Source organism: Gigantopelta aegis, chromosome 4, assembly GCF_016097555.1.
Source record: "Gigantopelta aegis isolate Gae_Host chromosome 4, Gae_host_genome, whole genome shotgun sequence".
NCBI lineage: Eukaryota > Metazoa > Mollusca > Gastropoda > Neomphalida > Peltospiridae > Gigantopelta > Gigantopelta aegis.
The window spans coordinates 83,331,023-83,346,497 of NC_054702.1; the positions used below are offsets into that span (position 1 = coordinate 83,331,023).

The 15,475-nt window shown below is 35.3% G+C and overlaps 1 protein-coding gene across 1 annotated transcript in view; it reads left to right on the forward strand.

Moving 5' to 3' along the window:
* LOC121371241 (son of sevenless homolog 1-like) overlaps positions 1-15,475 on the forward strand; it is a 37,850-nt gene that overhangs the window by 15,844 nt on the left and 6,531 nt on the right. Inside the window, exons 12-22 of the mRNA XM_041496981.1 lie at positions 41-248; positions 3,536-3,748; positions 4,243-4,365; positions 4,737-4,893; positions 5,132-5,233; positions 5,631-5,786; positions 7,687-7,869; positions 10,212-10,329; positions 10,803-10,975; positions 12,786-12,902; positions 13,466-13,688. Coding sequence (XP_041352915.1) covers positions 41-248; positions 3,536-3,748; positions 4,243-4,365; positions 4,737-4,893; positions 5,132-5,233; positions 5,631-5,786; positions 7,687-7,869; positions 10,212-10,329; positions 10,803-10,975; positions 12,786-12,902; positions 13,466-13,688 — 1,773 coding nt within the window. The remainder of the gene's footprint in view (positions 1-40; positions 249-3,535; positions 3,749-4,242; positions 4,366-4,736; positions 4,894-5,131; positions 5,234-5,630; positions 5,787-7,686; positions 7,870-10,211; positions 10,330-10,802; positions 10,976-12,785; positions 12,903-13,465; positions 13,689-15,475) is intronic.

A 15,475-nucleotide genomic window follows, 5' to 3' on the forward strand; every position in this document is an offset into this window, starting at 1 on the left:
CTTTCAGTTAACTTGTATATATGTACTTTGTTTATTTCAGAAGTGAAGTTTGCGTTTGATATTCAGTTGAGGGATCATCCAGGATCAGCGCTGGGCTTGATTGCCAAAACGAGTGACGAGAAAGGGAACTGGATGGCAGCTCTCATATCCCTTCAGACTCGAAGTAATCTGGAACGTATTCTCGATGGTATTATTCGAGCAGAAGACAAAAAACATCCTCTTCGGCTACCACCGCCAGATAAATACAGGTTGGCATTTACATTAGTGTTGGCTCGTCTGAACCTCATTCGTACAGTGAATTCAAACTCATTATTGTTAAGTGGGGCCACATCTTAGCTTAGTGGTGAAGCACTTGGATGATGCATGGTCTGTGTGGGATTGATCCCTGTTGGTGGGCCCATTGGGCTATTCAAAGGCCATGGTATGTGCTATCCTGTGTGTGGGATGGTGCATATAAAAGATGCCTTGCTACTGATGGAAAAATATAGCAGGTTTCCTCTCTCAGACCAATGTTTGACATTCAGTAGTCGATGATTAAGAAATCAATGTGCTCTACTAGTCGTGTTAAACAAAACAATCATAACTAATGTTAGGTCATCAATTTTTTTTTAGAATTATCAACTAATTGGGCACAAGAGGTGTGTGTAAGAATTTTGCTAAGATTTTTGGCTTTTCTGTTGTTTGAAGAATATGAGGTTTGATATTATTGAATATAAATACTTTCAATTGCTGGAGACATTTGTAAAATATTGGAACAAGTTATTATTCGTGGAATATTACATTTTATTATATACATAGCAAGGAAATGTATAGATCTATGGAAACCATAAAAGTCATATCCGGTGAAAAGTCATATTTTCACTGTATTTTAGCTACTGTGAAAATATAGAAATCATATTTACTTTTTTGTAAAAGTGCATGATTAAATTATCTCCCTTTGTCTTGTTTCTTCGTATTTAAATTTGATGATTACCAATGCATCTAATTGTATTTGAAATTATTATTATTATTATTTTTTAAACTACCTATAAAAAAGGGATGCGAAGTGCAATTACGATAACATATCTAAAACGAATTGAATACGAAGCTAAATAATGATGACACAATGTAGTGTCATCGAGTGTAAGTGTAAGAATTTTAACAGCGTTCGGCTCTTTTTTTTTTTGTGGGAGTTTTTGGAGGATCGCTTTGTCAGGTATGTTTGCACTGCAGTATTCTTAAATAAATGTTAATAAAGATATATTTTTATTCAAATTTCTTTTAAAAAAAGTATGGTCAAGTAAATTTTCTGGCAAAGTTCCATAGGAAGAAATATATCATGATGTTACGTGTTTTCTCGATAGAATAAGCGAAAGATATTACAAAAAAATGACATAAAAATCGTATTCGAAAACCTCCATGAAATAGCCTCTATATGTTGGAGCAAAAAATTAATATTGAGTGTAGATATTCTTTTTCAATATATTTTTTATTTAAATTATTAGTTCATAAATATGTCTGTGGTCGAGTTTATTCAAGTGTCTTGAAGACATTAATCTTACCTGGGTTATTGCCCTGCCTTTATGCAGTAAAAAGGCAAGATATAGGTATAACTTTCGACGGCATCAACTTTTGTGTTAAAAGTTCAATGTTAAAGTTTCGCATTTAGATAAGTTTCTCACAAACTATAAGTTTATAGTTGCACCTATGGATATTCATCACAATGCACTAAAAAAGTTTATAGTAGGCGAGACATTTAATACCGCGTAATTCATGTTTCGTATTTATGGGTTTTACTGTTAAAGTTGAAATCAGGTGGAGAAAACCTTGGTGGCAAGTAGAAACAATTACTGAATAGCAGTTCAGTGCTTGAATCCTCCTCAGTTAATGCCTTTAGGATGTGGTACAGGGCCAATATTTTTTAAGCTTTCTTTGCGTTATGAAATCATAAAACTACCATAAGCTATGAGTCACTATAGTATGTGCTGTAGTGACATCATAACCTACAATGATTTTACAATTTTGTAGCACTAAGATAGCTTCGAAAATGTTTGCCCTGGTTTATAATTTAAATTTATTTTGTGCAATGTGTGTGATCAGGCCTTTCCCCAGGATTTTTTAAAATCGCTTACATATTTAGCATCATTATAACACAAAAATCAAGCCAAAAGAAGTGGGGTAGTGGGTTGAAAACAGTAACGTGTTTGTCTTCAATCCATCAAATCATGTTGGGGTTGTTATTGTGTGTGGGGGGGGGACTTTTTTCTAAAAAAAACCCATCAATTCCCCACCCCCAACAACTTCATAATTTGCGTCATGTTGTTGTTGTTGATTTCAGCGTCGTGTTAAATGCTTGTTGTGAATTCTGCTTGTAAAATACCTAAGCTAAGAATGCTGAATGCTGACTTCACAGTATATTCCATTTATAAAAAAAACTACAAAAAAAAACCCAAAAATAAAATTTTACTTTTTTTAAAAAAATCCAGCTAACTTATTAAATGTCATCTCACAGTTTAACAAATATATATCTAGCATTATCTAACAAATATGATTATTGTAAACTAATTCAGTGTACGTTTAACTGCAATTTGTATAAATACTGCATGTACATTTCCCGCGATCGCGATCTCAGTGCGTGCTCTCGACCATAGGTACAAAATTAACAAAGACAAAGGAAATAATGAAACTGCAGTTAGGTATTCATTGATGCAAACAACTATTGTTTTTCTACACATTTACATCAAGATTTACTCCTGTGTAATCGTATTGTTCATGTCCGCAACGATATCTCTTGACACGTGGGTGTCAGCTGACTCTGAAGCGTGACGTATATTACGCCGAGAGCTTTCCTCAGTTCAGCCAACGAACGTTCTTCCTAACGTTCGCGAACTACTTGATTGGTGTCCGTCGTGTCCATTTGGTTTAACGTGAAACGTTTTGTTTCCGCTCGGTCTGGCTGAACTCAGCCCTTGGGATAGCCGACATGTCGTTCGGCCCTGAACTGGCATGTGTATTCAAATTGACATGCATTGTCGGTTTGTTTTTATTACTTTGGTTCAAAGACTTTACAAAATTAAAATAGCAAGTTACATATCTTCCAGACATTGAATCGCCGTCACATTGCTGTCATACATGTCGAATGCATGCGTTAAAATTAATAACCTTGATTATTAAAATTAGCAAACATCATAAGGCATACGCTGTATTCTGGATAACACCGTTTCTCGTTACCGGTCGCGAGATCGCTATTATGCTAATTGAATATTTGGTATTATTATGTTTGAGGTGTCGAATAGATTATGTAACCGTTTGTTCACATCAGAAGATAGAAAACAACGTTAAGGATCACAGCTCCATTGTTTTGTATACATGTTACAAATTAAGCCGACACGGTCCTGCAGTTAAGGCGCTTACCAGACATGAAGGCGCTTACTTGGCTGGCTAAGGGAGCACGGGCCGTGTCGGCTTATCGCTCTAGGGAAACCCCTGGTGATACATCAGCCATATAAATAATATCCAATGTCATTTACTTTTATGCTTAATTTTGTGTACAAAGGTTTGCTGTTGAGGACTCGGATGACAACATTGTGTTTGAAGAGAACCAAGACCCAACTGTTGAGAGTCCAGTGATCAAAGGGGGCCTGCTCCATAAGCTGATTGAAAGACTCACCTATCACATGTATGCTGACCCCAAGTTCGTGCGCACATTCCTCACTACCTATCGGTCCATATGCAGACCTCATGAACTACTTGACCTGCTCATTGAAAGGTAGTGTTCTCTTGAAATAGGTGGATAAAATATTGTGTGTAAGTCCCATTATAATGTTCATTCCGGGAACTGTCACAACTTGATATCGGTGAATATACAGTGAAACTTCTCAAAATGGGACCCTCTGTAAACCGGAATTCGCTCAAAACAGGAAATTTTTCATAGTCCCTTTTTAAATATCTGTGCAGAAGAGAACCTCTCTAAACCAAATAGCTCCTAAAACCGGACTTTTTATATGGTCCCGAGGGTTTCCGGTTTAGAGGAGTTTCACTGTAGTATGTTTTCACTTACCTTTTGTGGGAATTTGAACAACAAAATATTTGGTAACATTGATAACATATTCTCTTTATTAAAGTGTTGAAAATCATAGTTTTGGGGTGGGGGGTTTTCAAAAGGATTTAATAGTAAGTCCTGTCAATTTCAAGATAATCACAAGTACTTCAGAATCTATAACACATTTGTGTTCAAGAACTGCGATATTTTTTTTTTTTCAGGTTTAATATACCAGACCCCTGTATGGATGACATTGTATCTGACGATGGGATTCAGGTCAGCTTGAGAATACAAGAAGACCTCCGGCGATTCCGCAAAGAATACGTCAAGCCTGTACAGTTCAGGTAATAGAAGATTATGTTCCTCTTCATTTTGTTTCCAATTCTGCTCAACTCCAAATTGTTGAAACTGCTTCCACTAATGCTACAATTTTATTCCATTATTATGTATTTCAATTTGTTCAGTAGCTAATGATTCATTGTTGTGTTGTTTTTGTAGAACATTTATACTCAGTAATTTGTATTTAAAAGTGGGTTTTGAAACTTGTGTAAATGAAGAAATTTGAATCAAAAGAAGCTTATTTATGCATTACATCCTGCTAAGTTGTAACACAAAAGCAATGTTTGGTGTGATGATGTGCTTCATGTAATTAGAGAATGTTTAAAAAAAAAAAAAAAAAAAAAAATCAAATAAAATATCGTGTTTTCTATTCCAGAGTTGTCAATGTTCTTCGTCACTGGTTTGACCATCACTTCTATGACTTTGACCGAGACAAGAGCTTGCTGGATAAGCTCATAGATTTCTTAAACAGTGTCAAGGGAAAAGCCATGAAGAAGATGGCAGAATCAATAATCACTGTTATACACAGACGGGTGTGTATCTCTCCTATCTATTTGTCTTTCCTTGTAAACGAGCATTCATTTTTATCTTCATAATTAATGTAAAAAAAATTTAAAAAAAAAAAAATCATATTACAGTTCATTAAATTCTTTTAAAGGTTTGTTTATAAATTATTTCGTAATATTATGTAAACTGAATCACTGAATGATCTGTATCTTTCATTTTATTTTTTCTGTTTATTATGTGCACCTTTTTTCTCTTCTTTTTTAGTGTGAGTGTGCTGGGACAGAAAGAGAATTTACATATCAAAAACAGCCACCTACAATAGAATGGCACATTGCAAGAAAGATAGAAGACTATGATCTGATGACAGTGAGTAGATACACTGTTCTGTTATAGTACTTGTTAGGTTGTGGGATATAAAATATTTAATTTGATGATTAGGTGACTTTTGGTGATATCTGGAGGTGCATTACAGTGTGCCATTGTTTTAAGTCAAAGATAGGAACGTTCATACACAGGTGTAATATGAGTGAATGCGACATTGGTGTTACACATTTTAAGAAACTGGATCATGAGGAAGACTGAATTGTTTTATAATTTGTTTAATCTATTTTAGTAATGACCACCATCAGAAGCGTATTTTGATGACACAACATCAGTTTTGGTCATATTGATATTTAGATTCAGACAGATTTGGTGAAAACTAAAAGCATTATTAATGTACCTTTAATGTTCACTGTGTGTATATATATAATCTTTTTCACAGCTTCATCCAATTGAAATAGCTCGTCAGGTGACTTTATGTGAATTTGAGCTATACCGCGCAGTCCAGCCATCGGAGCTAGTCGAGGGGGCATGGGTCAAGAAAAACAAAGTAGTAGAAGCTCTCAACCTTCTCAAAATGATCTCCTTCTCCACAATGGTTGGTATATAACGTTTATATTACCCTAGTTTCAGATTTTATATGTAATAAAGTAGCAATTAACTTGGTCATGAAAATGGCTACATTTGTGGTTAGGTGGTTAGCAAGCCTTTAACATTTCCCCATATAATAATGTTGGACTGAATTCTTTATATCATTTTTTAGAGTTGTAGATTTATCATTGTAAATATTTCATGTTTTTTTTAAAGAATGTCTTATTACTTTAAAATGTTCATGTTGACATTAATATGTATACTCTGTCAAAAAAGAAACGCATAGGTGAAATATTCGTGGAATTATCTCTTTAATACAAAGTGGCATAATTCCGTTATTTATGATCGTATCACAGTCAAATTTGACATTGTTCTTGCTATGGACTGACAGCAGTCGAGGCGTTTTCGTCACCAAACAGTGTCGCACAAGGGCACTGAAATCAGTACCTTGTGTGGCCACCAGCAGCTGCAATCACTGTGCAACATGAGTCTCTGAATTCAGCCACGTGGAATCCTAGCCCATTCTTCCTGCAATGCATGTGACAGTTGTGGAAGCGTCTGAGACTCCGGGTCATGCTGGCGCACACGTCTGTCCAGTTCATCCCATCTCAGTGGGGTTGAGATCTAGCGATCTTGATGGCCATGGCAGTACATTAATGTTCTTATTCTGTAGGAAATCCATTGTTACACATGCTGTATGCGGCCTGGCATTGTCCTGCTGAAAGAGTTCTTTCTGTCGATCCAAAATGGGAAGCATGTGACGGCAAAGAATTTCATCCCAGTAGCGTACAGCTGTCTTGTACGAACACAAGTTTACTTCTGCCTGTATATGAGATGGCTCCCCACATCATGACATTTCCTCCACCGAATCTGTCAACTTGGGTGACGCAGTTGTTGGCAAAACATTCATTGCAGTGTCTGTAAACATGTTGTCGTCCATCACGTCGCTGTAGAAGGAAACATGATTCGTCGCTGAACTATACTCGCCACCAGTTATCCAAGCACCACCCCTGTACACACATAAATGTCGATGTAAACCAGCTTCTCGAAGTTGGTTCCGAATGGTTTGTGCAGACACCCTCCTCAAACCAGGTATGCGTCCAGCAGTGTTCGTTGTTGTGGAAGTTCGGTGACGCAAGTGCAGAACCTGGATGTAGCGATCTTGTGCTGCAGTTGTTATGCGAGGTCTTCCACTTCTGGACTGGTCTTCAGCTGATTGAAACTGCTGGTACCTGTCCCAGAGAAGTTAAATGGTGCACTGATGGACGTTCATGTGGCATGCGACTGCTCACTGCGATTCACCTAACTGGAGGCGGCCTATTGTAATGTTAAAAAAATTTTAGGGTGCATTTTTGCATGCCTTCCCATTCCAGGAACATTAACAAACATTGTCATTCAGCAACATTGTCATTCAGCAACATTGTACAAAAAAACAATATTTTGTAAAATCAAACACTTTTCTTCTTTCCCTATCATATATGTGGGGTTTTTTTTGACAGTATATTTCTTTTCAGTTTGTAGTAAGCAGTTATGGAGGGAATTCAAAATATAGGCTTTGTTGAAATGTGTTTGCTTGGTTATGAAATGTGTCTCAACTTGGGACTAAATTGCCTGTAGTTTACCAGATTGACCCAAGTTTGTGTATTGTGAAAGTTGTGTTAAAGAGCCTAAGGACTACCTTTAAAATGTTTTGATATACTATTACCTGGCCCAATAATTTGATAGTGGTTTGTTTTGTCAGTAGGTATTTTATTATTTTTAAATTATAACATTGCTGGTTATTTATAAAAATTTGAAAAAAAGAAGAAATCATGACTGGAGAAAAATGTGAATCATGACAATTAGGTTTTTTTTAAGGTTTTCTGCATGAGGAATAGATGTTTTAAAGAGATTTATTTATTTCACAGTTCACATTCTGGATGGAAAAATGTATTGTGGAAACTGAAAATCTTGAAGAGCGTGCCACAGTAGTTTCGCGGATCCTTGAGGTTATGTTAGTCTTCCAAGAACTGAACAATTTTAATGGTGTGTTGGAGGTGGTTGGCGCTCTGAATTCCGCGTCTGTGCACAGACTAGAACACACATACAAAGTGAGTTTTTCGGATCATAGAGTACCCATGGCTGATGGCATTTCAACGACTGATGGTGTTCATTTGTCATTCGTAGCATAAGTTTGTTACACAGTACATGTTTAAGAAAGGTTTTGAGATTACTTATTATTGATATTTTAAAGAATAAATTTATAAGACCCCCTGTGCAGCTATCACCCATTTCTGTTAAAATTAGATTAAGTGCACAAGATTAACTAGTGCTATTCTATCTTACAATAAGTTGTCTAAACTCACTTGTCAATATTCTGCAAAATATTTACTTTGAAAAAAAAAACCCAACTTATTAAACCAATATTTAATTGTTTCATTTGGAAGGTGCTGTAATTATCAGTTTTCTTGCTGCTCCATTTAAGCGTTGCAGCCCGCCCTACTATTTCATTTTGCTGCCTTCCTTTCACGTTCTGCCGCCCTCCTTATTTGTTTATTGAGCAATTCTTTATAAAATATTTGAAACTTCATTTTTGGGGTGATATAACCGCATATAAAAACAATGGAAGTGGTAGGGTTCATCATTAAAATCATTTATTTTGGGTGCCAAATAATACCATCGATGTCCCAAACTGCATTCACTTAACAACAAAAACATGAATACAATATTTACGGCAATACTATTCTACATTTTTCAGCTACGATACGTAAAACAAAATATATTGTAATCAGTTAATGTAAAAAATAAACAATTTGAATGTAAAACAAATCCATTCTAGTAAACAAAAAGTGAAGCACTCTCCATAAAACAGGAAAGAGTGCAATGTTTCTAACGGCGTTCAGGCGCATGCGTTTGCAAAAAGTATCGTACTGCGCATGTGCGGTTTGTCATTTTCCATTTTTAAGGCCACTACATGATAAAATATATGTTTCTTAACTATGCACATTGTTTAATATATTTTTTTAATGAAAAATTCAGTTTGTCAAGCGTTCTGGTGCAGTCCGCGTTTTACCAATACCCATCACTAACACTTGATGTCAATACTGATACACATTACATTCATACCAGTGAATAGTTCGTATGATATAATTTGTTTTAATAAATTGATTCTTAATTAACCCAAATTGTACACTCAAAATTATTTACAATTGATATGAATGGATTATGAATACTATTCACTACAGTAGAGGCACAAAAATGTAGCATACCTTTTGCAGATCAAATATAATAATTGAAACCAAATTCTATCAACAGGGTCCTTAAAAATAATAAAAATTAAATGATTTAGATTGTTAATCTGGCGCGTGTGAGGTAATTTGACACACACCGAATGTTTATTCATCTACCACCATTTTAAGTTAAATTTTACCACTCATGTGGACCTGATATTAGTAATTTTAAGGAATAAACAAAAATTTTAAAAATGTTTTTAGGGGTTTGTAAAGTTTTGTATTTCATTGCTAATGAAAATGTTCTCGAACTGTGAAGAAAAACCTCACAAATGAACGACAAGCGGACCGCAGCAAATCGGATGTTGATTGCACGAACTGTGCACGTGAAAACAAACTGAACAGAGTTGGAAGCATAACGCAGTTAGGGACCTTCACGATATAAACACCGCCTGTACAAAAACAAAACTATTTTTTTATCAGCTGGTAGTATCAAAGTGATAACGTGCTTGAACCTCTTTTGGATATAGGCATGCTAATAAAGTAAAAGCAAAGTGATCAATTAATTGATGAAGATGGAAATAAAATGAACAGAACATTTTTATCTCACATTAGGGGATCACTTTATAAAAACCTTTATTGTTTTTCATATATCTTTAAATCTTTATCTAAATAATAATATTAAAACATTGATCAGTTCAGCAAAACGAATGCCCCTGAATGTCAGACCCATAACATGTCCGGTTCAGCTATCAGTACATAAAAGAGCAAAATAAGGAGTATGTCTTTCCACAAAGTCGACCAACACACAACAATATATGGTAACTAAGTTTGTCCTTTTTGATGGTGTTTTGGGGGGGGGGGGGCATTTGGGTTGGGGTTTTTTGTTGCTTTTAGGGGTTTTGTTTTTGAAGGGTGGGGTGTCATGTGGCTGTCCTCCTTTAATTTTCACCCAGCGAGAACATTGGATTATACACCATTCTTAGAAACGTAAAACGTGGAGACAGCAGCTTCTGACTCATATAAGTGCGAATTAGTTGTAGTACATTGGGTGAAGGTGGGTGGGTGGGGGTAGAGTGTGACACTACTTGGCAGTTATTACTTTGGAGGCTTGGATGATTCATTGTATCTAGATTTTTGGCATGTTTTCATATTTGTTAAGAATATTGATCCAACATTTTTAACATTAAATAATCTCACAAATATTGTTTTGCTTGTTTCAGGAGATTAATCACAAATTGATGAAAGCTTTGGATGATGCAAAGGAGCTCAATTCTGACCATTTTAGAAGATACCAAGAAAAACTTCGCTCAATCAACCCACCTTGTGTGCCATTTCTTGGTGAGATTTGATTATTTTGAAACGTGGCATCTAAATCACTTTCACAAACTATATGGGTATTAAATTTTGTCAACTTTGCTGAATGTTTGTATACTCTCACAGACGTACGTGTGTGGGCATGGTGTCTGTGGTTGTGGTGTATGTGTGTATGGATGTGTGTGTGTGGTGTGTGCAAAGACAGTTATCTCCCTTAACAAATTAACACTGCTTTTTGTCTTTATCAAACTAAATTTGCTAGAGATTAATGTTTTATCTAGGTAGCCGTGAATTAATATATTATTGTCAAGACATTACAACTGTTAAATAGATTTAGACACTTTAATTAACATGTGATTGATCTGTAATAAGTTTTTGCATATGATGAGAAACAAATGCATTATTCATGTTTTACAAATAATAGTGAGTCACATTTACAAGTCAACAATCATGGTCAAATCGATTGGTTTAAATTTGGCTGTTTATTGTTCCTGTAGGTATGTACCTGACCAACATTCTACTGACAGACGAGGGAAACCCAGACTTTCTGCCAAACCGACCACCAGGATTGATCAACTTTAGCAAGAGGCGAAAAGTTGCAGAAATAATAGCCGAGATACAGCAGTACCAGAACCAACCATACTGTCTGACTGTTGAACCTTCGATTAAGGTGCGATCCCAGTAATCAGTAAACAATAATCTGTGTTACTTTTTTACTTTAACAGTGTTTCTTAGTATCACCACATCAAATCTCATAGATGACAGTAGTAACACATGTAACTAAAACTCCTACTTGCAGCATATCAATCGACATATACACCATGGACTATCACCCTTCATCCTTAAATTAAATCAGAAAAAAGTTGGGGGTTAAGCTGCTTATTTCATAGATAACAGGTAGCATCTATGACTACCCTAGTTTCGCACAAAATTTGAGTATGTTTTTTTCACAGGTAACCCATACATGAAATAAAACTAAATAAAATTGCATACATTTTTTGCCCAGAAGAAACTTTTTTTTTTTTTTTTTTTTTACAACAGACACAGGTTACATTTATCACTAATGCAGAACTTCAATTAACTGCTCAATCAAAAATTAGGTGCACCTCGAACTTTGATCCAGTCGGATGTTACATACAGTAATATTTGTGTTACACTGATGGCACTAAAGTCTGCGCACCTAAGCATTTGTCTTATATTTTAAAGTTAAAATCTTTCTTTAAAAATATTTGTTTCACCGCCACAGTACAGTGGAACAATAAATGTGTTACTACTGAAAGTTAAAAATTATTATTATTATTATTTTTTAAACTCAAGTAATGAGCGCTTTTTCATGGCCTGTATGGCAGCACATAAGTCTGTGTAGCAAACATTAAAACAACCACTTCTGTCACTACTGTTCACAGAAACAACAAACCAGTAATGGATCAGACTTTTCATATTCCTATTATAGTTTGTTTCAGGTTAATTTACATTATGCAAATAAGATAAATATAAATGGTGTTTCTTGCTCCTTAGTTTGAAAGGGGGGGGGGGGGGGGGGACGGGACGTAGTCCAGTTGTAAAGCACTCGCTTGATGTGCGGTCGTTTTAGGATCAATCCCTATCAGTGGGCTCATTGAGTTATTTCTCATTCCAGCCAGTGTACCACGACTGGTATATCAAAGGCTGTGGTATGTGCCATTCTGTCTGGGATGGTGCATATAAAAGATCCCTTGCTACTAATAGAAAACTGTAGCAAGTTTCCTCTCTAAGACTATATGTCAAAATTACCAAATGTTTGACATCCAATAGCTGATGATTAATAAATCAATGTGCTCTAGTAGTGTCGTTAAAAACTTCCTTAGTTTGGATAACACAAAATGACAATATAAAAAAGCCAATGTAAAAATTTATGATCATTATTCATCAAAAGTTGTCTGTAAATGAGCACAAATAGGGTTTGTTAACAATATAGGACAATCAGTGATAATTATGAAACAGACTATAGCTAAAAATAGACCATAGGCTGGGCAGCCATATTGGTTGTGTTGTGTCACTCGGAGGGAAATTCAAAGTATGCTTGGATGTTTATGTTAACAGATAAAATAAAACATTTATTTCATTTATGGATTCATAAATTACAATAAGGTGTGTATTGAAGCTTCTATGTAAACTGGTGTAAGATAATATACAAGGTTAATCATTACAGTGGTGACAGACACGTGTTGATAAGTGATACAAAAACATGTTGATCGAGGCTGGCAAAAGTATACTTTTAGTGCATTAATTCAGAGATTTTTCAATCAAATTGTTATCTATAAGTTTTATGCAGACTTTTGTGCCACGCAGACTAATGTGTTAAAATATGAAAGTCTTTCTGAAAAAGAAGGTCGCCCATCAGACTGGTGAATCAGATTTTTCACTCTCGTTTAGGGAGCAGACTAGTACTTTCTGTATTCAAGAAACTATATTTAATTGGTGTTTCCAATTTATTTCAGGAATTTTTTGACAAATTAAACCCTCTTGACACTATGTCAGAGAAGGAATTCAATGACTACATTTATAACAAGTCACTGGAAATTGAACCCAGAAATGCCAAACAGCTCCCAAAATTTGTAAGTGTTTTTATCCATTTATTTGGTCTTTTATTGTTGTCTATGATACAATTTATTTTAGTTGTTATTGTCATTCATTAATGTAATGTATTTTATGTTCTTTTGTAATGAATTGCCATGCTTTTCTATAATGCTCTTTTGGGACACAATAAGAGTCTACTGTTACAGCACTAGGTAGTTTATTATTGAACGAACTGTAACCTATAGTAGCTAGCAAATTTCCACATCAGTACAATAGTCTAGAAATGTTTTTCACAACCTTTCCAGGGCTAGCTCTTGGTGAGCAAAACAGTTCGTCAAATTATTTTCAAATATGCAAAATCTACTGTTATTTTTTAACAAAATAACAATTATTACATGAAATGTTTTTGCCAAATCAAAATAAAATTCGCCAATTGTTCCTAAAATTCGCAATTGGCGAGTGGTAGAGCTAGCCCTGCTTTCTTTGCGGGAGATATATATTCATGAATTACAATCAGCGATGACCCCAAGACTTCAAGAAAAATAATGTGAATAATATATATATATATCTTTTTGATATTTCATTGAATTACATTTTCCAGCCAAAGAAGTTTGAGTATTCTTTGAAGTCTCCAGGCATAAAACCCATGGCTAATCGTCACAGTACTTCATCTCGGAGTCACCCTCTGGCATTTGGCTTCACAAAAAGCCCTGACGACGACGACACTATATCACAGCACGTGGCTACACCACCAACAACGCCATGCAGTCCGTTAACACCTCCCCACTCGTCAGGGGGCAGTAGCAACAGTGTCTTTACTTCAGGTTAATTGGCTTTCATTATTGTTTTCTTCTGCGTTTTGTATTCTACTGGATATTTCAAGCAAATTGCTGTCTAAACAGTATTTTTTGTTGTTCAGTATGCAGTATGGGATTGATTAACAGTTGTAGCCTTTTGAATATCTTCACATGTATACATTAAGCAATTTAATAGCAGGTGTACAATTGGTAATAGTTTAAAGAAAGCAAAAGAAAAAGAACTTCAATGTATTCTTTGATTTTTGCCATATTGATAGTCATGCCACTAAAGATAAAAATTATATTCTTTCTGACATGTGTATCTCACACATTGATTTTTACCCATACTTGAGTGAAAGCTGAAGTTATAATAAGAAATAGCAATATAATTAAGTTACCAACAGTTAGCAGCTGCTCAGAAATACAGAGCTATGTTTTAAACCATAAATTATCAGTTACTTACCAGTGTTTGCGCTTAACTTTTTTTTTGAGTTGCCATCCGGGCAAGTGGTGACAGCACTTTCACTTGCCCGGATCTATTTTCACTTGCCCGAATAATATTTGTCACGCATGTGTTAGGTTTGATGTTAGGTTTGCAAAATCGCTTAGCGTTTCATATTAAATTAGATAATAGGATTATATAACTCCCGATTATATAATTTCCAACAAACAAAGATGCTTGTGTTCACCAAACGTTGAGCACTGGTATAACCGACACAACCCCTTCCTCTCCCCACCCCATCTCAATGAAATAATAATAATAAAAAAAACCCCTAAAATATAATGTTCAGTGGATACGATCTACGACGTGTACACATAACCAGGGCTGAATCTTGTCGACATGAATTTGTGCCCAATTTTACATGCCACTTAACTTACCTTACACCTATTCTTATATTGGGCATATGGTTATATGTAAAAGCAGACCTACACTTTTTCATGGGGCAAAGTAGGCTACATAGCTGCACTTTTATTTATTTATTTATTTATTTATTAATTATTGATTTTAAAAAAAAAAATCTTACTGTGGGTTTTCAGTCGCCCGTTGTCGTTTTCAGTCGCCAGGGGCAATCGGGCGACCGTTAAGTTCAAACCCTGACTTGTTATATTCCGGTCTATGATGGGTCGTATTATGGTGTGGCATTGTCTGCCCATCTGTACATCCGTCTGTTAACTTTTTCTTGTCTTGGCCATATCTTGCATACAGGACCATCAAACAACTTGGGATGGCGGTGTCGGGTACTATTACTAGGTCACTGTGACCTACTTTTTACGGTCTACTGCGCTTAACAGTAAATCCTTGTCCAGACCATATTTTTGCATACAGATGCATACAGGACCATCAAAACTCACATGTAGGAACAACTAGTAAATCCTTGTCTGGCTAATTTCTTAGCGGTTCTATATTGTTAACATTACATACATAAACTGTTTCTCTGCCAATATAAATGTGTCACCAGAGTACCCATGCTAAACAAAATTTCCCTTTCTAATAAAGAACAATAACTTCATTAATCAGACAGCACCTTCTCCAGTGGATACAGTGTCATCAGTAGTTGGTCCAAAACAAACTGTTCATCCATCCCATTGCAAACATTTCACATAATTAGAATTGAATCATACCCATAACATATTCATTAATATCTATGATTTTCCATCAAACTCCTGATGGGTGTATCATGTACCTCACCTGTACTCTTGGGTTTTTTATGATTTAAAACTGATCATAAAGATATACCATATAACCGGAAATTTTCGTTGTCTTAATTTTGCGTGGTTTGGGGTATAAAAGCATTTCAAGGTTTCTTATTTTC